The 23130-nt window shown below is 46.2% G+C and overlaps 2 protein-coding genes across 6 annotated transcripts; one reads left to right on the top strand and one right to left on the bottom strand.

Moving 5' to 3' along the window:
- Positions 1-676: 676 nt before the first annotated feature.
- PLD2 (phospholipase D2) lies at positions 677-13245 on the bottom strand. Of its 5 annotated transcripts, none has more exons than XM_079132427.1 (25): positions 12949-13245; positions 12154-12263; positions 11932-12062; positions 11681-11823; positions 11199-11304; positions 11040-11105; positions 10832-10890; positions 10605-10697; positions 10357-10509; positions 9508-9657; positions 6639-6722; positions 6431-6509; positions 5599-5709; positions 5269-5439; positions 4806-4932; positions 4501-4670; positions 4296-4409; positions 4060-4164; positions 3779-3867; positions 3554-3667; positions 3353-3402; positions 2530-2664; positions 2183-2336; positions 1722-1836; positions 677-1448 (listed from the first exon to the last, which is right to left on the bottom strand). In XM_079132427.1, exons 2-25 carry the CDS (start codon positions 12260-12262, stop codon positions 1224-1226), a joined length of 2853 nt encoding a protein of 950 aa, XP_078988553.1. In that variant the 5' UTR covers position 12263; positions 12949-13245; the 3' UTR covers positions 677-1223. The 5 variants fall into 5 exon arrangements, with proteins under 5 accessions (XP_078988553.1, XP_078988552.1, XP_078988555.1 ...); XM_079132426.1 differs by lacking the exon at positions 12949-13245 and adding an exon at positions 12804-12937; XM_079132429.1 differs by lacking the exon at positions 12949-13245 and adding an exon at positions 12804-12937 and having other exon boundaries at positions 4501-4619.
- Positions 13246-21729: 8484 nt separating this feature from the next.
- On the top strand, positions 21730-22785 carry LOC306656399 (uncharacterized protein C17orf114; the record flags this gene model as incomplete). Its single annotated transcript, XM_079131530.1, has 2 exons — positions 21730-21802; positions 22270-22785. The coding sequence occupies 2 exons, from the start codon at positions 21730-21732 to the stop codon at positions 22434-22436; spliced, it is 240 nt and encodes a 79-aa protein (XP_078987656.1). The 3' UTR covers positions 22437-22785.
- Positions 22786-23130: the final 345 nt, after the last annotated feature.

Raw genomic sequence — 23130 nt, 5'->3', positions numbered from 1 at the left:
CTTGACAAGACCATCTAACTTCTAAGTGATAAATCCAGTTTTCCCTGACTACAAGCTTACACTGTGCAAACCCCCCCCCCATTTGGTATTGGGGATTAAACCCAGGAGCACTCCACCAGAGCTACAGTCCAAAACCTTTTTCTTTTTTATTTTGAGACAGGGTCTTGCTGAATCATCCTCAAGCTTGCAATTCTCATGCTTCAGCTTCCTGAGTTACTGGGACTACAGGTGTGAGCCACTGTACCTGGCCAAGCCAACACCATGTATGTGTGTGTGTGTGTTGGGCTTTGAACCCAGGGCCTTATGCATGCTCAATGTGAGCTCTACCTCTGAGCTCTACCCCCAGACTCAAGCATATACCCTAACCACCAGTGCTGCCACTTGAATAAGAGGCAGCCTGCCAGGCCGTTCTCAGGGCACCAGCATTGGCAGCTATAGCACAAGCTCCAGGGTTCTCTGTGTGTCCTGGTTTTGCTCTGCCCTTCTTTCTACCCAAGCAGCAGTCTGTGACCACCTTCTCCTCTCAGCAGCTAGGTGACTATACTCTAAAGTTACAGATAAAAAGCAGACAGGAAGAAGAAAGGAGTGGGTGGAAAGATGTAGGAGACTGGTGCCCTTTAGGGGCAGGAAGGGGGCACCTGAGATGTGTACTCAGCTCCTCCAATGAAGAGACATGTGCCTTTTCTACACTTTTATTTATGAAACGCTTATTGAACTGGTACAAAGTTAGTGTCTGTCAGCAGGCTAGTTGAGGGAGTTAGTGTGCCTTCTCCCTGCCCCCAGCGGGGGCTGCAGCCAGAAGTGGCTTTATCCTTCCCTCCATCTTGCAGCAGTGGGCTGGGAGAGGCCCTTGGGTAGGGAGGGGGTCCAAGGGCAGAGGAGGGGAGATGGGGAATGCCCAGGGTAGAGTCCCTTCCTCCTAGAATAAGAAGCTTGACTCCAGGCATCCTGGCAGTAGTTACACTTCTCCTCTATAGCAGTGGTTTCAACTCGGAGGCAGGGAGGATGAAACTCACAGGGACCCTCTTCTGCCTCCCCAGACCAGGCTTGGGAGTGCCTCTCTGAATACTTTTCAGGTAAAGGTTCTCTGTAATTTCTCTAGTCCCTTTCAGAGATGCCTGCTTCCTCAGATCTCAAAGGGCACCATCCTCAGTCCTCAGGGACAGGGAGCCAAACATGGTAGAGTCCCATAGCTAGACACCTCTCCTTGTCTGAAGCCTCAGCTATGTCCATACTTCTAGGGGTATCATGCCCTCCTTGCTCCCCAGCGGGGGCAGCAAAGATTCATCTTCCAGGAACTTAAGAGGGAAGTGAACCAGGTGGCCCTGGACAAGGTTGAGCTCAGACCTGGCCAAGGAAGGGCTGACTGTGGCAAGGGGTTCCACGGTCACATACTCTCGGAGAGTCCGCAGGGAACGGGTGGCATTAGATGGCAGACAGCGGAAGATCTGGAGGCAGGAGGGCATGGAAACCAATTACCTTTGGGGAGACTTGCACAAAAGTCTAAGCTAACTGGCCCGGACTCTTGACTCCCCAAACCACTTCTCAGTATCCCCTATGTTGTCTGGGGCCACTGAGTCCCCTAATAATACATGCTCCCTAGATCCTCATCCCCTTTCTGAGAATGACTATATGGTAGGGTTTCTCTCCAACCCACCCTGAACAGGATAATCCATCAATTTCCCAAGGCCAGCACATACCCACCCCCACCAGGCTCCCACCTGCTCATAGATATTGGCATTGTTCTCTGCTGTCTCTTGCCACAACTGGAAGAAGTCATCACAGATAGGGTCTCGAAGATCCAGGTCTGGCCGGGCATTAGCCCCAAGAATCACACTATGAAAGAAAAGATCCCAATGGGACCAAATTAAATCTTTAGAAAACTAGACTATCAGAAAAGTTATTAGTATCCCTACTCTGTACTTCAAAATAGATGGTACTATTAAACTGTAAAATAAATAAACGAGTCCAACAGAGCTTTGATTTGTTGCTGAATACTGACTACTTTAATATTTAAAGTTTTTTTTTTTTTTGGTGTTCCAACTTTGCTGATAGCCTAAACTGAATCAGTCTGCCTACTGGGAAATAGAATACAAGCTCTAGGCAGTTCTGACATCTGACTCAAAAAGCAAGTCCCCTTTCTCCCCCTACCTCTTTCTTGCAGCACCCCACCCAGCTCTACCTGAAGCAGTGCTTCCGCAAGCTCAAGGCAAACCTGCCCGCCTGATATTCTGCCCCATCCATGAGGGATGGCTCCATCTCCGTGTCCTCAATCAGCACCGCCAGTTCACTGTCCCTCTTCCCCAGCAAACTCCGGTCATTGATGTTCGCAGAACCTGCAGTGGGTGCAGGACATACTGTGTCTGCCTCAGACTCAGGGGCATCCCAAATACCTCATCACCTTTATCAGAGCACTGGCCCATGGGCAAAACTTCCATTGAGCCCAGCTGCAGTCTCTGTCATCCCTTGTTACCCCTCTGCCTCTCCCCACCCTCCTATTGATGCTAGGGGCCTAGGTCCAGTACTGACCAATGATGACTGTCCGGTCATCTGCAATGAGCATCTTGCTATGGATATAGATGAGTTCTGAGACTGGGTGCCCGCCCAGTTCTCCGTGTGTGCGTAGTCCGCAGATGGACATGTAGTCCCGCCATGCTGTCCCCACTGAACACAAGAGAGGATGGGAAATGAGGTGAGAAATGCCCTCTGTGTGCAGATGGGGCCCTGTCCCACCTCTCTCCTCACTTCAGAAGCCCTGCCTAGAGTCTAGTCTGGCAGTGAGAGGCCACTTGTGGTCTAAGTAGCTCCAGAGGCACAGAAGAATGACAAGCCCCATGCAGTGGCAGAGGCCTGTAATCCCAGAAACTGGAGGGGCTGAGACAAAAGGATTGTAAATTCAAGGCCAGCCTGGGCAATTTAGCAAGAACCTGTCTCAAAAATAAAATAAAAAGGGCTGGGCACAGTGGTGCATGCCAGTAATCCCAGCAGCTCAGGAGGCTGAGACAGAAGGATCCGAGAATTCAAAACCAGTCTCAGCAAAAGCAAGGGGCTAAGCAACTCAGTGAGACCCTGTCTCTAAATAAAATACAAAACAGGGCTGGGGATGTGGCTCAGTGGTCCAGTACCCTTGAGTTCAATCCCTGGTACCCCAAAATAAATAAATAAATAAACAAACAAACAAACAAACAAAAGGGCTAGGGAAGTAGTTCAGTGGTAGAACACCCCTGGGTTCACTCTCCCCGGTACCATTAAAAAAATAGAATGACAGCCTCCATCCCTCACTCCCAGACCTGCAGCTCCCTCTCCCCAGAGGTTCAGTGGGGGCTTGGATTCCCCAGGCCCCAGCACTCACTGGCTGCTTTGAGGCGATGTAGGATTGAATACTCCCCACGACACAGGGTCCTGAGAGAAAAGAAAAGGTGAGGGAGGTGGAGGTTGGATAGGGGAAGGAAGGTTTCAGGAGAGGTGGACCTCCAAGGTGTAGCAGGAAAGAGTCAAGACAGAGTTAGGAAGGAGCATGGGCAGGATGAGACATGGAGCCTTGCTGTGTCACCTGTAAGTGAAGTGCAGAATGGCCTGGATGGAGTTACCTCCACCTGTGGAGATGTCACCCTCGAAGCCAGGGAGCAAGGGCAAAAGCACATACACTCGGAAACACTGTCCCTGCCTGGGGAGAAGGGCAGAATCAGAGGGGTGACAGACCCTAAAGTGAACCCTACCCCCTTGGGCTGGGCTTAAACATGCCCACTGTCCCCACCTTCCTGACAGTCCACCTTACTTGTGGGCCTTCAGGATTCTGTCCACAATCTCATCGCCCACCTTGTTCAGAACTGTGCGCCCATCTGAGCAGCTAATGAAGAACTGATTCTGGGGCAGGGACCAAAGAGAGACATCAGCAGCCTGGCCCCAGTCCCTGTCCTCACTCCCCAGGCCCCAGCCCAGTACTTCCCCATCTGCTCCAGGCCCACCCATGCCAGCCCTCCATGGCCCCATCCGTACCCTCTGTCTCTCCTCTGAGACATCCCTTCCATCTTTTCCCCCACCTCACCCCAGTCAGACCTCAATGTACAGGAAGTGCTGGCTCTCCCTGATGGTGTGCAGGTAGGCATTGAGGATGGAGTTCTCCAAAGTTCCTGCTGACCAGCGGTCCACAGACCGTAAAACCTGGTGGCACAGTGAAAATAAGGTGTTTTCTAACTCCAGAATAAGTAGAATCTTGGGAGCTGTCACAACAGGGAACTCAGGTGGGGCACTGGGCTGAGGAAGAGAGCACTGGCTAAAGTCAGGAGCCTCACCTGCACAGTGGTGCACTGCCCCCCGGGGAGCGTGAAGGGGAGCTGGTGTGCGGTGCTGGTGGATTTAGGCAGCAGGTAGGGGTACATGGGTATCTTGTACTTGGCCTTGGTGGTCTGAGGTAGAGGGATGGCAGAGTCAGCAGGAGGTAGAAAGCTAAGCCTGCCTCACCCTCTCTACCTCCAGATGCCCTGGAGGAGTGAGCACCTTGGTGAAGTTCCAGCGCTGGATGAAGTGCCGGGCGAGGTCTCGGGCAGCTGAGCCATGGATGACCACTCCAATGTCTCGCCATGGCATCCTTGGTATGGTCTCCCTATCAATGAAATCTGGGAGCCCCAGGTGAGTCAGGGAGAGGTCAGGCTGGTCTCTAGGGGTACCTGAGGCAGGAGGAGGAGGAGGCTGCCAGATGGAAGGCTGCACTATCCTTAACCATGTCATCCAGTTCTCAGTTCCAGCCTCAATATCTGCCCCTGCTCCCAGCTCTTAAAAGCCTTGCGGGAAGGGATCCTCACCTTCAAAAGGCCGATCCAGCTGCACCCAATCCTTGGTGATAAGATTGCTGTAGTCCTTGCCCAACCAGAAGAATTGGTTGTGAGAGAGGTCTGGGGTGGTTGCAGAGTCTGGGCACGGGGTGGGAGGCTGCAGGGGCAACACGGGGCAAGGCGAGGTCATGGGGCCATACAGAGCCAAGCCAAAGAGAGGACAGGAACACGGAAACAGGCTGAGAGAGACAGAGAGAGTAAGAATGAAACAGAGTTTGATCCTCCAATCCCACCCTTTAGCTGCACTTGTAGCTAGTGAAAATGGAGAAGAGTCTGGGTTATAGTATTTTCAAAGTGGGTTCTTGGGATTCTAGAAATGTTGAAGGGTGGGCAGTGCTTAGAATGACTGGAGGGAGGAGGGTTGAGCTGGGAAGACATGTAGACTTAGGCTATCTGAGTTTGGGGGAACTCAAGAAGGCCTTGGGAGAATTACCTGTTGGGTGGTTGGTTCAGAAGAGTCTCCAAGGTCAGTTAGTCGGTAATGTAGGTCATCCCAGCGGCCATAGGCAAGGTCCAGCCCTCCCAAGAAGGCCACCACTTGGTCTACCACCAGAAGCTTCTCATGATGGGCCCACAATGTCACCTGGTCTGGGTGACGCATCACCTGAAGCAGGTATGAAAGGATTCATGAGGGTGAATTTAGATAAGAGAAGATTGAGAGGGAAAGATGGAAGGATGAGACCTCCAGGTAGGGGATTAGTGGGGGTGGGGAAATGTGGTGAGGAGATTTCTACTGTGGGAGGTGTCTCTGAGGCATAGTCACCTTTATGTTGGGGTGCAACAGCATCAGAGTCCTCTTGCTGTAGCCACTGTTGATGCCCAAGGCCAATTCCACTTCCTTAAAAAGCAGTACAGACACACGGACACCCTCCTCCTGGTGGTGAATGGGGGAATTAAAAACTTGTACTTCTCCCAGAGTGGTCCCTTTCTACCCTCCTTTCTTCAAGTTCAGGATTCCTATATGGTTCTCCACCCTGCCCAAAGATCCTAGATACTCTGCATGCAACCCTGCCTTAATGCTTGCAGCAAAATTAAACCAAATGTTATCTACTCATCCACTCATCTCTCCACACATCTACCCACCTCCCTTTCATTATCTATCCCTCCATCTTCCTAACCACTTACTCATCATCTTATCTATCATCTATTATTCATTCACATTCCCACCCACCCTGTTTGCCTTCCACCTTTCTAACTCATATTCTTCCATTCATCTCCTTTTCCATTATCTATCCATCCACTTACTCACCCACCTTCCATCATCCATGTATCCTTTCTCCCAGCCATCAACACCCATAAAGGGCCCTTTGTATGACAGGTGTTGTGCTTTGTTCTGGAACTAGTGCTGTTAATCAGCGCAGTAAGAAATTCACGTATACACCCCAGGTAACAATAATGTGCTATGGGTACCAGGAGGGAAATCTGCCAGTACTGGGAATAGGTGATATCTGACAGACACTGAGCCAGAACGGGCACATTTCCCTCCCCTGAAGTCTCGAACTCCCTACCTTCTCCCTTGTTGAAGTCCTTCCAATCAACATTCACCCACAGGCAATCCCACCATGCCTCCTCTCCAGCCTGACCACTCTCCTTACCGCCTTCTTCTTGAGCATAATGTCCAGTCTCCAGTCGTCTGAATGGGCTGGACGCTTCAGATAAATCTCAGGACTCAACCTAGAATTCAGGGCCGCAGTTAAGAGATAGCTAAGCTCCAGCCAGTCAGTCACTCCTCCCTTCACCTGTAAATTGATCTTGCTACAGGTCCTACCCTGCCCCTTCTCTCATGGGTCTGTCTCCACTCACCACCAGTCTGTGATGAAAATCTCCTCTCGAGCTCGAAGGATGGCATCTGCTACAGCAGCAAAATAACCTGCCCCATTCACGAACCTGGGGGGAGGCCAAGCCAAGGAGATCAGGGAAGCAGAAACCAGAAAGCTCTGGAGAGTGAAGACTGGAGGACAGCCATAGGTCAGAGGTGAGAGCAAAGTCAAAGATCAGGAATGATCAGAAAGGTGAGATGGTATCAGACATATCAAAGTGGGCTTTACCAGTATGATTTGCCAGTATGTGCTATGTTTAAAAAAAAATGATAAAGAAATGGATTAGAGATTAGGAGGATCAATACATCACACATAAAGAGCTCTAGCAAATTGATTAAGAGAAAGACACTGAAGAATGGGCAAAGAACAGAAGAAATTAAAATGGTTCATCATAGGAAAAGATATTTGGTTAGCAAACAAGAAATTGAAATGAATGAAAAAACTTTTTATTTTATTTTATTATTATTTTTTTGCGGGGGGCAGTACTGGGTATCAGATCCAGGGCCTCATACATGCAAGGCAAGCATTCCACCACTGAGCTACATCCCAGCCCCATATGCATACACTCTTCAATACCATTAAATATATATAGTATTTTAGTTCTAGTAATACATGTTCTTTTTCTTTTGTTTGTTTGTTTGTTTGTGGTGGTGTTGGGATCAAAACCCAGGGTTTTGCACATGTTTTACCACAGAGTTACACATTCCCCCCTCTAGGAATACATATTCTAAAATGCTTAGGCAAAGACTTGTATTTATGGAAGTATTGTCTATGAGAATAAAAAATGGGAAATAACCCAAATGTTTAATCTCTACTACATGTAGTAAGTTGGGGAGGTGGAGTTGCAAGAAGAGGGTACATATATAAAGTTAAAATTAAAAATAACATATGTGCACGCACATATAAAAATATGCAGAAAAAAATCTAGGAGGATAAATATCCACTATTGTCAGGGTTATTTCTGGGAAGAGAAATGGGATTGCTGGGACAGGGTATAAGGGAGGAGGAAGGGGGAATAGAGTGTTGTGTAATGAGTGAGATTTAAAATTTTTCTTTTACTTATTGTGTTAACCAAATTTTGACTTTTTTGTTTTTTGTAGTATTGGAGATCAAACCCCAGGGTCTTGAGTGTGCTAGGAATGCACTCTACCACTGAGCTACAGTATCTCTAGCCCTTGACTTTTTTTTTTTTTTCTTTTTGGTACAGGGGAATTGAACTAGGGCACTTAATCACTGAGCCACATCTCCAGCCCTTTTCTGTATTTTATTTAGAAACAGGGTCTCACTGAGTTGCTTAGGGCCTCACTAAGTTGCTGAGGCTGGTGTGAACTCACAATCCTCCTGCCTCAGCCTCCCAAGCAGCTGGGATTACAGGCATGCACCACTGCACCCAGCTAGTCCTTGACTTTTAAAAACTAACAGTCTAGGATGATAGTAAAGAGCAGAGTCTTGACCCAGACTTCCTGCATTTGAGTCCCAGTTCAAATGTTCATATGTTTGTGACCTTGGATAAATTATCTCCTTGTCCCAGTTTTCTCATCTGTAAAAAGGAGACAACTGTACCTACTTCACAGAGTTGTGAAGATCCAAAAGGTTAATGCATATAAAATAATTAGCTTCTGGCACAAAGTAAATGCTATTTAGTAGTAGCTATTGTTAGTTCTTGTGTTTAAGAAAAATAAAATTCTTTCTACCACTCCCTCTGCCTGTGATAAAGTCCAACCTCTTGGCTTAGCACATTGACCCTGTAAGATCAGGTGCTGCTGACTTCCAGGCTCTTTTCTGACTGTTCCTCTCTGCAGTAATAATCAGTCTTTGGGGCTGGAGTTGTGGCTCAGTGGTAGGGCGCTTGCCTAGCACATGTGAGGCCCTGGGTTCGAACCTCAGCACCACATAAAAATTAAAAAATGAAATAAAGGTATTGGGTCCATCTACAACTAAAAAGAATAAATAAATAATTAAAAAAAATAATTGGTCTTCACGGTTTCCAAACATGTCAAGCTACTTCTATGTTCTCTGCCTGGACTGCCCTTCTCTATTTTCTTTATCTTGCTAAAGATAAAGAATGTCTTCTGGAAGCCAGTTCAGACATTCCATTGCTGGTGCAGATGCTCCCCCTCTGTGCTCCTTACACTGTATCTGTCATGATTATGGCAAGTTCACATTATTTTATAATTAGATCACCTACTTCCCTAAACCAAAGAAGCCTGTATCATATTGCCAGCACTGGACTGGGCACATAGTAGGTACTTAGAAAATTCTTATTAAGTGAAGGAATAAATCAGAAAGAGATTTAAGGAGATCATAAATGGGAAGGGTTCAGCTGGGTGTAGGGTGCAGCAACTCAGAAGGCTGAGGCAGGAGGATCTCAAGTTTGAGGCCAGTCTTAGCAACTTAGTGAGGCCCTAAGCAACTTAGCAAGATCTGTCTCAAAATAAAAAATTAATAGGGCTGGGGATATAGCTCAGTGACAAAGTACCCCTGGGTTCAATCTCTAGTATGAAAAGAAAAAAAGGAAAGGACGGAAGGAAGGAAGGAAGGACGGAAGGAAGGAAGGAAGGAAGGAAGGAAGGAAGGAAGGAAAAGAAAGGGAGGGAGAGAGAAAGGAAGAAAAGAAAAAAACAGAGAGGTTAAAAAGTTCCTAAGATGTCAGCAGTCAGGAAGGAGGGGGGTCAGGAAGGTCACAGGGGCAACTATCAGTGTGGTTAAAGCGATCAGGGAGATTGGAGAAATCAAAGAGGGCTTTGGAATCAGAAGGTGTCAGAGCAGATAAAAGAGAGGGTCAAGAACTCAGAAAAGACCAAGAAGGTCAAGAAAGCACACACAAGCTCAGAGGGACTTCAGTGTCTCACCACCGGGCCAAGGTCCCAGGCCGGGGTGGGGCATAGCTGTCATGCCGGTGCAGCTGTAGGAAGTCTTTGCCTGGGCCCTGTGCCAGTTCAGTGATCTCCTGACCCCACCACCGTGCCTGCCGATAGCTGCTGCACTTGAGAATCAAGGACCTGGACAAGAACAATGAAATGAACCACTTATGATCTTGCCCAGAAACTTCCCAGCTTTGGCTATTACTTTTATTTTTGTTCTTTCTCTTTTCTTTTCTTTTCTTTCTTTCTTTTTTTTGCAGAGGGGGTGGTGACTGGGGATTGAACCAAGAGGCACTTTACCACTGAGCCATATCCCCAGACCTTTTTTATATTTTATTTTGAGATATGGCCTCACTAAGTTGCTAAGGCTGGTTCCAAACTTGGGATCCTTCTGCTTCAGCCTCCTGAGTCACTGTGATCACAGACCTGCACCACTGTGCCTGGCCCTGGTTATTACTTTTCCCCACTCCCTTCCTTGCCCTTAATCATGACTCCATAGACACAGGACATGTATCTGCCTTACTCACAGTTGTCTCCTAGGCAACTAGCATCATACCAGGCAATTAGGTTTGTTGAATGAATAAATGAATGGAGTTCCTTTTCTTTGATATTGGAGCCCTTCCTCCAGACGTGTACTAACCTTCATTTCTTTTGGTCCTGACTTTAAAAACATACCAAGCATCTGACTGAACTCATTCCCTGCTTTAAAACTGTAGTGAATCCAGAGGGGTGTGGGGTGGAAAAGCCTTCCTTTCCTGTGATGTCTTCTACTTAACTCATTTTAGGGCCATGGGCTGCTCTCCACTCACCAGTTGACTAACACTATGGAGGCCTTACCTGTGAGAGGTGTCAATCCGCACCCCATACCGTGCCTCTGTTCTCCTTTTCCCCACCTGCACCTCAAAGCCAGGGTCGAAGAGCTGAACAAATGAGATGGCACCAGTCTCCAGGCGCATGTACAGCAGGAAGGAGTCCTTCACCACTAGCCACCTGGAGCAGAAAGGGCTCTGTGTTTTCTTCCCTGCCCTCCCAATCTCCCTCCTCACCCCTACCCACTTGCCTAGCTGCTTAGTCCTAGCCCTCACCTCTTGGACCAACGGTAACAAACTTGGTCTCGGCCACAGCAGGTGAAGCCGGGAACATGATGGCCACCTGAGCGCTTCCGGATTATCCCTTCCCTGTAGGGACATCAGGAAAGAAAGAGATGCTGGATGGGGACTCCTAGACCATAGCCTACTCTGCAATGCCTGTTCTCAGGCAGGGAGAGATGGGGATGTGTGCAGATAGCTAGGTGAGGGATTCACACACTCACAGTCCTTTGGAGCCCAGGTCTGGGATAAAGGAGAGCTGACTGACTTCCAGGAACTCTGTCTGCAGAGGAAAACAAGAGCTTGGCAGGAAGGTCTGATGTTCAGCCCCTCAAACTCTAGTGATTCTGAGTTAGACCCTCTCTGCCCCCTGGGGGTCTAATTATCCTGCTCTACCTCAAAGGACCCAGGCATCCAATCTTTGGACCTTACCATGGCATGGTAGTTGCGATAGAAAGACATAGTCAGGAGGCGATTGAGGTAATTCTCCAGGTACTTCTGAAGTAAGGATGGAAGAGAGAGAAAGAGAGAGATGGGACAAGAGACCTTTGTAGACTGCACACCTTCCCAGAGGACCTGGTCTGGTCGCACCTGTTTGCTGGCTGCATGTCTGGTGGAGCCCTCAGGACCGCCTCGGGGTAGAGAGGGCATCTCTCTGTTGGCTGCCTCTCGGGCTGGAGAATAGGCAACAGCAAAGCTGTGAAAGGGATGGGGTGAGGCTCAGGTAAGAGTTGCAAGTCCGGATGCCTGAAACACTGAAGGAGGGGTCTTGGAGGAGGGGAGAAGACCTAGATGCAGGCAGAAGGAAGGCTCCCTACCCTGGGAATGGAGACAAGGGAAGTGGGAAGCTGCCAAGGGCATTTTGGGCATTCAGCCCAGCTGAGATATTGGCATAGAACCTGGAGAGGGAGAGCTGAGCATGAAGTTTCCTGGTAACCAGGGTCAGGGGAGGGGGCCCAGCAGCCAGAGTTGAGAAGAAAGGTTATAACTGTGGGAGAAACAGACAGAAAAGTGATATCTGCCACAGGAAAGGAACACCTTCACTTCGCAGGAAGCAAGGTAGTCCTGCTCACCGAGCAAGAGGGAGCAGACTCATCAAGACTTTGTGTCTCAGGAGGTCCCGATGAAGCTCTTGGAAATGACGGAACTTCTTCTTGGTTGTCCATGTAAAGTCACCATGAGTCAAGCGGACAGAATACAGAGTGCAGGTTCCTATCTGCAGGTGTAAGGAACTGAATCCATGTCCCCTGATTGGGTCTCAGCGCTGCCTCCCCCACTCTGGACAGACCTCCCTCCAGCCCCTCCCAGGTGCCGGCCCAGCCACCTTGGATCCACTGGTGTATCTTTCAGTGCCCACCACCTGGGCTGTGACAGGAACCCCAGGGGCGAACACCAAAGGGTGTACTTTCAGAGGTTGAAGGTTGTAGATGGCCAGAAAGGGATGCATTCGGTCAGCTGGGGGAGGGGGGGGGAAAGCCCAAGGGATTAGAATTCAGGAGGCCCCAGCCCCCTGACTTCCCAACCCTCAGGCTTATATTCCCAGTACCTGGGTCCTCTCCCTCCCTCAGAGTATCCACCTCATCCGGCTCCATATGTAACTGGCTGGAGTCCAGGTCGTCCCCAGAAGGGAAGGGGCTCTCCCAGGTCGTGGTCATCCTAGGAATATGGGGAGGCCTCAGGGAAGTGCTGTGACCTTCAGAATCTGGCCCCCATCCTAAACTCAATGGTCCTCATCTTTTCCACTCATCTTGCTCTGGCTGACTCCCAACCTTTCTCTGATTACAGACCCATTGATCTGACACGCCCCACCAACCCCAGTGTAACCTCCATCCCCTCCTCGCTCAGTCTTTCATCCAGAAACCTTCAGCCCCGCCCCTTGTCCCTCATCCAGGGCCCGGGGGAACACCCAGCCAGGCCCGGATGGCCATGAACTGGGGCAGCGCAGAAACCTAGGGAAGGAGTCCCGGGTGGTGAATTGAAGCTCCCGGGTCCGCGGGAACTCAAGCCAGGCCAGACCAGAAGGGAGCGAGGGTCCAGACGGGAATGAGGAAGTTACGCGCTCCCGGCCCGGGAGGGAAAAGCCGAAATCTGGGCGTGTGGCTGAGTCAGAAAGCCCAGCAACCCCAGCCCGTTCCCGTTCCCGCCCGATTTCCGGGTCCCGGGACCTCTGCGGCGCCCCTTCCCCGGCCCCCTCACCCTGGCTGCGGGAGCCGGCGCCCGCGCGGGTTCGCTAGCACAGGGAGCAGAGATGAGCTGGAGCCAGAGCCCACACCCTAGAGGGCCGGGGCGGGGCCGGGACTCAGGGCCTGCCCTTGGGGGCGGGACAGCCCCCCAGCCTCACCTCCGCGGGATTCGCGTCTATTCTGTCCCGCCCCCGCCGTCCTCGCCCGCCCCGCTGTCCCGTGCGCCGCGGTGGCCCCAGGGCCGCCCACTACCCGGGGGCGCCATCAGCGTTGAGCGGCCGAGCCACTCATTTCGTGTGCCCCGCAGGCGCCGTCGGCCGGTCTGTTCATCCGTCCTGCGCCGTCTGTTAGACCACGTTATGGGGCCACCCAGAGAGCGTTCAACGCTGCGCCGATTCCTCTGCTCCGGCTTCGGCCCCAGGTCAGGCCAGCCGAGATCCGCTTGGGACCCTGGCGGGACGCGCCTCCACTGCGGGAACCGCCTATGTCCCCTTGCTGAGGGGCTTCGAACCACCCCGGGCCTGGCCCAGAATATGTTTGCAGGTGGAGGAATGCGGGGATTTAAAAAAAAAAAAAAAAAACCGAAGTATGGTGACTGCAAAATCATTACTGTGCATTCTTTCATTCATTCACAAGACATTTATTGCGAACAAGCTCTGTGCCAGACACTGAGGGTACAGTGGTAAACAAGACAGTCTTAGAACCTGTTCGGCTGGAATTTACAGTCTAGGGGAAAACAGGATATTTTTTACAGATTCTAAAAGACAAGATATTTCTTTTTTCTTTCTTTTTTTTTTTTTTTTTTTAAGAAAGTTTCTTATTTTGGGCTGGGGATAAAGCTCAGTTCGTAGAATGCTTGCCTCGCCAGCACAAGGCCTTGGGTTCAATCCCCAGCACAGCAAAAAAAAAAAAAAAAAAAAAGTTTCTTATTTTGATAGACATTTGGGTCGTTTCTAGTTTTCATCTTCGAATAAAGCCTCTATGAATATTTCTGTGTAAGTCCTTATGTGCATATATGTTTTAATTTCTCTTAGGTAATTACTAAGTGTGGAGTTGCTGGGTCATAAAAGTATGTTTAGTTTAAAAGAAACCGCCTTGCCTAGCATGCACCAGGCCCTGGGTTTAACCCCCAGCACTGAAAGGAAAAAACAAAAACAAAAAACATTGTCAAGCCTCCTCTTTTTTTTTTTTTTTTTTTTTTTTTTTTAATTTTTTAGTTGTAAAGGGACACAATACCTTTATTTGTTTATTTTTATGTGATGCTGAGGATTGAACCCAGTACATCACACATGCTAAGTAAGTGTTCTACCATTGAGCCACAATCACAGCCCCTCTCAAGCCTCCTTCTAAAATGGCTATTCCAGCTGGGCTTTATGGGGCTTGCCTTTAATACCAGGGACTCCAGAGTCTAAGGCAGGAGGATGGCACACCCAAGGCTGGCCTCACAATTTAGGGGGGACCCTAAGCAAGTTAGTGAGAACCTGCCTCAAAATAAAAAACAAAAAAGGGCTGGGGATATGGCTCAGTGGTTAAGCACCCCTGGGTTCAATTCCCAATACCAAAATAAAAACAAAAACAAAAATGCTGTTCCAAATTACATTTTCAGTACCAATGTATGGTCATTCTAGTTATTCCACAGTATAGCCAACATTTAATATTGTCAGTCTTTTTATTTTAGTCTTTTGTTGTTGTTGTTGATGGACCTTTATTTACACCGCTGAGAATGGAACCTAGTGCCTCACCATGCGAGGCAAGCACTCTACCACTGAGCTATCACCCTAGCCCTAATAATATTGTCAATCTTAAGTGTTAGTCATTTAAAAATAGATGCATCATTGCAATTTTGTTTGCATTTTTTTTTTTTTTTTTTTTTTTGGTGGGGGTGGGATGTTAAACCAAGAAGGACTTAACCACTGGACCACATCTCCAACCATTTTAATATTTTATTTAGAGATGGGTCTCACTAAGTTGCTTAGGCCCTCACTAACAGCTTCAAATTTGGAATTCTCCTTGCCTCAGCCTCCCAAACTGCTGGAATTACGGGCATGTGCCACTGGGCCTAGCCTGCGTATCTCTTAATATTATGATGTTGACCATGTTTCATGTGCTTACTGGCTATTTGTACATATTTTGTAAAGTGCTTATTCAAGATTTTTGCTGATTTTTAAAAATCATGTTGCCTTGCTGGATTTCTTGCTGGATATATGGAGAATTCTCCATATATCCCTGTATCTTGGATACAAGTCTCTTATCAGAAGTATGTATTGCAAACATTTTCTCCCAGGATATAGTGACTTTTTTTTTTTTTTTTTTTTTTTTTTTTTCTCGTCCTGGGGTTTTAGGGATTGAACCCAGGGGCACTTTTCCATCTACATACACCCCCAGCCTTTCTTATTTTTTTTTAATTTTGAGACAGGATCTTACTACATTGCCCAGTCTGACCTTGAATTTGCCATTTTCCTGCCTCAGCCTCTTCCATTACTGGGATTACAGGCATGCTCCACAGTGCTCTGCTCATTTTCTTAATAATTGTACCTTTTGAAGAGTGTAAATTTTGTTTTTTGGTGTTTTTTTGTTTTGATTTATGGTTTATTCTTTCTCTTTATAGATGCTGGGGATTAAACCCATACATACAAAGCAAACACTCTACTTCAGAGCTACACCCCCTAACCCTGTGGTCTATTTTAATAGACGATTACTTAGCAATAAAATGAATGAAGTGTAAAATAGTGTAGCCACTTTAGAAAACAGTTCAAGGGAGGCATTCCCAGTATTGGGGGTAGGGGAGAAAATAGTTCAAATTGTTAAATGTAGAGTTACCATACAACCCAACAATTGTACTCCTAGGTAGATACCCAAGAGAAATGAAAATATACCCACAGAAAAACTTGTGCATGAGTGTTCACAGCAGCATTACTCATAATAACCAAAAAGTGGAAACAAACTGAATGTCCATCAATTCATGAATGGATGAATATACAAAGTAAAATTATCTTGTCATAAAAATAAGATAAGTACTGATACATGCTATCATCAACATGGATGAACCTTGGAAACATTAGCCTGTGATAGGAACCAGACACAAAAAGCCACATGTAGGGGCTGAGGTTGCAGCTCAGTGGTAGAGCGCTTACATAGCATGTGTGAGGCTCTGGGTTTGATCCTCACCACCACATAAAAATAAAATAAAGGTATAAAAAATACAATAACATAAAACATTTTCTAAAAAGCCACATGTAAGATTCCATTTATATGAAATGTTTAGATTAATCAAATCCACACAAACAAATGACATTAGTGGTTGGCACAGGTAGGGAGAAGGACAAATGGGGAGTGACCTAAAGAGTACAAAGGTTTCTTTAAGGAGTGATGGAAATGTAAAATTATTTGCAATGGTTGCACAACTCTAAGAATATAGTAGAAACCACTGAGTGATATATTTTATTTATTTGGTTTTTTTACTGTACTGGGGATGGAACCCAGAGACTTGCACACTCTAGGCAAGTGGCCTACCACTGAACTAACTACATTCCCAGCCAGAAATAGTGTATGTTAAAATTGTGTATGTCAGTTTTATAGTATGTGAGTTATATTTCACTGAAGCTGTAAACCGCACAAACTGTTAATACATATAACAGGGATGAATTTCAAAACCATTATGCTGAAATAAGCAAGATACAAAAGAGTAATACCAGATAATTTCCTTTATATGAAGTCCTAAATCAGGCAAAACCAGCCAGGCATGATGGTGCAACATCTGTAATCCTAGTGACTTGGTGGCTGAGGTGGGAGTATTGCAAGTTTGAGGCCAGGTTGGACAACTTTTTAATTTTTCAATTATTTTCTATTTTGGGGGGATACCAGAGATTGTACCCTGGGGTGTTTAACTACTAAGTCACATCCCCAGCATTTTTTTTAGTAGATTGCTCAATATTTCCTGATTATTTTTTGCAATTTTTAGCATTTTTTATTTGTTCTTTTTAGTTATACATGAGAGTAGAATGTATTTTTACATATCATACATACATAGGTATAACTTTCCATTCTTGTGGTTGTACATGATGTGGAGTTTCACTGGTCATGTATTCATATATGAATATAGGAAAGTTATGTCCAATTTGTTCTACTGTCTTTCCCATTCCCATCCCCCTTCCCTTTGCCCCATTTCCCCCCCTGTCCAATTCAGGAAACCTCCACTCCCCTCACATATCGGAGAGAACATTAGGCCTTTGTCTTATTTCACTTAACATGATAGTCTCCAGTTGCATCCATTTACCAGCAAATACCATAATTTCATTCCTCTTTACGGCTGAGTAATATTCCATTGTGTATATGTACCACATTTTCTTCATTCATTCATCTGTTGAAGGGCACCTACATTGGTTCCATAGCTTAGCTATTGTGAATTAAGCTTGTATGAACATCTGCCATGGCTATATCAGTGTAGTATACTTATTTTTAAGTCCTTTGGATATATGCTGAGGAGTGAAATAACTGGGTCAAATGGTGGTTCCATTCCAAGTTTTCTGGGGAATCTCCATATTGCTTTCCAGAGTGGTTAAACCAATTTGCAACTCGACCAGCAATGTATGAGTGTGCCTTGTTCCCCACATCCACGCCAACACTTATTATTGCTTGGGTTCTTGATAATAGCCATTCTAATTGGAGTTAGATGAACTCTTAGGGTGGTTTTAATTTGCATTGCTCTAATTACTAGGGATGATGAGCACTTTTTCATATATTTGTTGATCAACTGTATATCTTCTTCCGTGAAGTGTCTGCCCATTTCCTTAGCCCATTTATTGATTGGGTTCTTTGTATTTTGGTGTAAAGTTTTTTAAGTTCTTTATAAACTTTGGAGATGAGTGCTCTGTCTGAAGTGTGTGTGGAAAAGATTTTTATCCCACTCTGTAGGCTCTCTTTTCACATTATTGATTGTTTCCTGTATTGAGAAAAAACTTTTTAGTTTGAGTCTATCCCACTTATTCTTACTTTTATTTCTTGCACTATGGGGGTCTTGTTAAGGAAGCCTGGTTCTAAGCCAACGCGATGGAGATTCGGGCCTACTTTTTCTTCTATTTGGTGAAGGGTCTCAGGTCTAATTCCTAGATCCTTGATCCATTTTGAGTTGAGTTTTGTTCAGGGTGAGAGATAGGGGTTTAATTTCATTTTACTGCATATGGATTTCCAGTTTTTCCAGCACCATTTGTTGAAGAGGTTATCTTTTCTCTATTGTAAATTTTGGGCACCTTTGTCTAGTATGAGATACCTGTACTTATGTGGGTATGTATCCGTTTCTTCTATCCTGTACTATTGATCTACCTGTCTATTTTGGTGCCAATACTATGCCATTTTTTACCCAGCCCATTTTTTTCTTTCTTTTTTTTTTTGAGACAAGTTCTCACTAAATTGCTTAGAGCCTCGCTAAGTTTCTGAGACTGGTTCAAAGCTGCAATCCTTCTACCTTAGCAACCCAAACTGCTGGGATTACCTGTGTGTACCACCACTCCTGGCTAGCTTGGGCAATTTAGGAAAACACTGTCTCAACATAAAAATTATGAAGGCCTGGGGAAGTAGTTCAAAATAAAAAGGGCCAGGAGCCAGCTGTGGTGGCACTGCCTGTTAAACCAGCAATAAAGGAGGATGAGGCAGGAGGATTGCAAGTTCAAGGTCAGTCTGAGAAATTTAGTGAGGCCCTAAGCAACCTAGTGAGATCCTATCTCAAAATAAAACATTAAAAGGGCTAGGGACTTAGCTCAGTGTTAAAGTATCCCTGGATTCAATCCCCAGTAGCAAAAGATAGAATAAGAAATAAAAAGGACTGGGAGATGTGGATCAAAATAAAAAATAGAAAGAGCTGGGGATGGGGTGTAGCTCAGTGGTAGAGTGTCCTTGGGTTCAATCCTGATTACCAGAGTGGGGAGGAGTGGGAACAGGCAAAACCAATCAATAGAAATCTGGTTAGTAGCTACCTGTGGCAGGGTATGGGAAGAGACTGACATGTAATGGGAATTTTGTTTTTTCTTTTTTGCAGTGCCAGGGATTGTACATGCTAGGCAAGAGCTCTACCACTGAGCTATACCCTCTACTCTTTTTTTTTTTTTTTTTTTTTTTTTAGTTGTCAATGGACCTTTATTTATTTATATTTGGTGCTAAGAATTGTGCCTCACAAATGCCAGGCAAGCACTCTACCACTGAGCCAATTATAATCTTTTTTTTTTTTTTTTTTTTTTTTTGGTAGTAGTAGGGATTGAATCCAGGGTTGCTTTACCACTGAGCCACATCCCCAGCCCTTTTTGTTCTTTTTATTTTGAGACAAGTTCTCAAGAAGTTGCTTAGGACCTCACTAAGTTGCTAAGCCTGGCCTTGAACTTATAATCCTCTTGCCTCATCCTCCCAAGTCGTGAATTATAGGTGTGGTCTACCATGCCTGGCTACGAGAAAATTGTTTAAGATGATAGAAATTTCCCATATTCTGACTGGGGATGATGATTATATGAGTGTAAGTACTTGACAAAACTCATGGAACTGTACATTAAGATATGTGTATTAAGTTGTATATACATTTTACTTCAATACAGTCATTTAAAAAAACAGATTTCTGTCTAAGTCAGGCCATACAGTTTAACAGTGCTTCCTAATATTTCCCACATGATGGTATCCTAAGGGAACAATGACACAGTATTTGTACAGTTTTACTCCAGGGCACTTGGAATTCTTGGCTAGGTTACTCTGGACTCAAAGCTCCTAGACTAGGGCACTTAGAATTCTTGGCTAGGTTGCTCTGGACTCAGAGCTCCCAGACTAGGCTTTGACCAAGCTACACAGGCTGAGGCCACCTATGCCTGGGGACATGCATCCAAAGTTCAGTGTGGTGACTAAAGGAGTCTTCTCTGTAGTCAGACTGACTTGGAGTGGGGATGGGGAGGCATGATTCTTGCTCTGCAATAACTGCCTGTGTGACCTTGGGCAAATTATCTTGTCTCTTAGTGCCTCTCTTTCCTCATCTGTAAAATCAGGACAGTAATAACACTAACCTTAAAAGATCATTGAGTTCTAGGGGTGTGGTTCAGTATCAGAGTACATGCTCAAGGGCCTGGGTTTGTTCCCCAATACCCCTCCTACGTACACGATTATTGACATGATTAAATGAGATAACGTAAGTCTCTAGCATCTACTGGGCACAGCATAATTAATCAATTACAGCCATCCCCATAAACAGGGAAAAGAGTGCCAGGTGCATGACACTGTACCTATAGTCACAAGGAGTAAGTCTAAGACCAGATTCGGCAACATAGTGAGACCCCGTTTCAAAACAAAGAAACAAACATAAAAGGGACAAGAGCTGCCACAACATTTAATAAGAACATAACATTTCCCTGTTTAGTGAAGTTTCTTATTTTAAAAATTGATCATTCTTTCAAATTTTATACTCTGGGTATTCCATTTTTCTTTTCTTTTTTTTTTTTTTTTTTTTTTTCAGGAATTAAACCCACTAAGCCATATCTGTTAGTGCAAAAGGAGAGACCAGGATGAATGCAGACTCCACAAATCAGCTCAGCAGTTTATTCAGGAACGAAGTCTCACACGAGAACAGGGGGTGCAGGGATGAAATGGTGTCATGGAACCCACTTTCCTGGTGGAAAATGAACCCCTGAACAAAGACAGGGACTGGGTTTATATAGGGCACTTTTGAGGGGTGGCCTAGTGAGCATGTCAATTTAGGCACTCAGGAAACCCATTTGTGAGAATTTAAAAATTTATTCTTACTGGGCAATATTTTTACTTGGAGAAGAATGGAGGGTCTGGGGTCAGTATTCAGTGTTAATCTCTTTTCCTTCAGGGTCCCACTGTACTGTCACAGGGAAAGGATGTATCTGGGGAAGGATCAATGTTTTGGCTTCCTTTCTAGGAACTGTTCTGTCATTGGGAAGGAATGCGCTGAGAAAGCCATCAATGTATGGCTTCTTTTTCACTCCCTTTTTTCAGGCCTCACTGTGTTGGGGTTTTTTCATTTTCCTTACTATTAAATATTATTAAATATCCCCAGCCCTTTTTATTTTTTATTTTGAGACAGGGTCTTGCCGAGTTGCTGAGGGCCTCACTACGTTGCTGAGGATGGCTTTGAACTTGTGATCCTCTTGCCTCAGCCTCCTGAGCCACTGGGATTACAGGTGTGTACCACCATGCCCAGCTCAACTCCAAATCTTATTCTAAAGTTAAAAAAAAAACAAGCGTTGGGGATATAGTTCAGTGTAGAGTACATGTGGTAGCTAGCATTGCAAGGTCCTAGGTTCAATCCCCAATATAGAAAGAAAAACAGGAAAGGAAGAAAGGAAGAAAGGTGGGCAGAACAGCTAGCCATATAACTAAGTAACAGAGCACATGCTTATTAGCATGTGCAAGGCCTGAGTTCAATACCCAGAAGAAGAAAAAGAAAAAAAAAAAAAAAAATGCAAACAGATCCTTAACCCTGGCAGTGTCTAGCCTCTGGCACCAAGTTCTCAGGCATTGCTCTACTGAATTTTCACTGAGTTATAGCAACTCTGTGCCTATCTCTGCCATGCTACCCCTCCTCTGACATCCTCCTGTTTTTACATGGGTATCAGAGAGAAACTCAAAATTAAGGGGACACAAGAAATAAATGTCTGAGGAGATCAGTAGTACAGCACTTGCCTAGCATGCTTAAGGTTCTGGGTTTGATCGCAAGTACCACCACAAAAAAAAAAAAAAAAAAAAAAAAAAAGGTGTCTGAACGGGGTATTCCCCCATCTTCCCTCCTCCCCCCTCTCCCTCTTCTATCCCCTGGCGCCTATAATCACCAGGCGGTCTGAAGCTAAGTGGTAGTTTTGCCCTTGGTGGGGGGGCTTAGAAACCACACCCCTCCCCCTGGGTCCCTCCTGGCCATTCCCAGCATCCTGGTCTTCTCCATTGTTGAGATGGGTCTGAAGGGTGTATGGTGTTTCCCATGGTGTGGGTGCCGGAGACAGCGGGGGACTGAAAGAGGAGCAGGTATGGGGGTTAACTGAGGGAACAACAGGGTTGTTAGAAAAGTGTATGGGGAGAAAGATGAACCCTCAAACCAGCAAAGGAAAAAGGATCCTCTATCTCCCTGGATTGTAGGTGGATCCCTCACTTTCTCCCAAGGCTGGTTAAAGACTTTGCAAAGTCTAGTACAAAATGGAAAAGTGGTGCCCTGGGGCAAAATTTAAGACCTTTATTCCAAGTATGGGAGACTTTCTGAGCAGGAGAGGGACTTAGGGGGTCCCTTTGTAACTGCTCAGGCTGCATGCATGTGAAGCCAGCCCTGTTCTTCAACATCCCCACTCCACATCCCTGCTGCCGCCACTAACACTGCTCATCCCTTCAGACTCCCAGGACAATTTTTCTTTTTCAGCTACTGGTGGGAGGTGGTGATGGTGGTGGGAGTTGAACCCGGAACCACAATCCCTTTCTTCCTCCTCCAATCCCCCTTTTAGGTCTGGGTCCTGTTACCCCTCCAGATCCCAGCCCAGCTATCACCTCCATGGCGACTGAGGGAGGGCCACCCTCCCCAGCAGCTGGTGCCTACTTCAGCAGAAAAGCCCGACTCTCCTTCCGACACCAGCTGCATGATGTAGCATCGGCCAATGACTCCACCATTTGAAGGGGGCTACCAGGAGCTGACCTTCCAGGAAGACTTGGCAACCCTCTCTTCATCCTATTTCTCAATGGTCCCAGTGTCTGGCTCCCCCAAGTCTGTTATGACCTTCTCATTAAATTCTTTCTGAGTTGCCAAGTATTGTGTGACTGAAAGGTTGATGGGGGTCAAGGCAATAAGGCTGGGTATAAGGCTGAAGTAGGAAGTGTAGCATCAGGTGGGAGTGGGACATAGGAATGGTGAATATGAGGCAGACCCCAGGTGTGTTAAGAGGAAAGTAAATTTGCTGAAATCCAGCTTCAGAGTTGTATGGTGGGAACAAGTTTGGGGAGGTTGGTTTGCAGGGTGTGGTGGCACATACCTGAAATCCCAGAGACTCTGGAGGTTGAGGCAGGAGGATTGCAATTTCGAGGCCAGCTTCAGCAATTTAGCAAGGAACTCAGCAATTTAGCAAGACCCTGTCTCAAAATTAAAAAATAAAATAAAAAGGGCTGGGGATGTGGCTCAGTGGTTAAGCATCCCTGAAATGAATCCCCAGTTTAAAAAAAAAAAAGTTTGGGGAGGTTGGCAGGACAGATGGGATTAAGGAGCATATCATTCAATAAATACTTGGGATTTACCCCCTGCCAGATGTTGAGGATGTGTCATTGAACCAAGAAGAAAGAACCTTTTTTTCTCACTGAGCTGACTTTCTAGTAGG

The sequence above is a fragment of the Sciurus vulgaris genome (genome assembly GCF_902686455.1).
Source record: "Sciurus vulgaris genome assembly, chromosome: 3".
NCBI lineage: Eukaryota > Metazoa > Chordata > Mammalia > Rodentia > Sciuridae > Sciurus > Sciurus vulgaris.
This window is presented reverse-complemented; position numbering and strand designations above follow the sequence as displayed.

Excerpts from the sequence above, each read along its gene's own strand:
- PLD2 (XM_079132427.1), bottom strand. The coding sequence starts at position 12,262 with ATGACCACGACCTGGGAGAGCCCCTTCCCTTCTGGGGACGACCTGGAC. Across the intron at positions 6,723-9,507 it reads CCTGGGACCTTGGCCCGGTG|GTTCGTGAATGGGGCAGGTT; the intron begins GTGAGACACTGA and ends GCCTCCCCCCAG. Across the intron at positions 5,710-6,430 it reads TTATGCTCAAGAAGAAGGCG|GAGGAGGGTGTCCGTGTGTC; the intron begins GTAAGGAGAGTG and ends ATTCACCACCAG.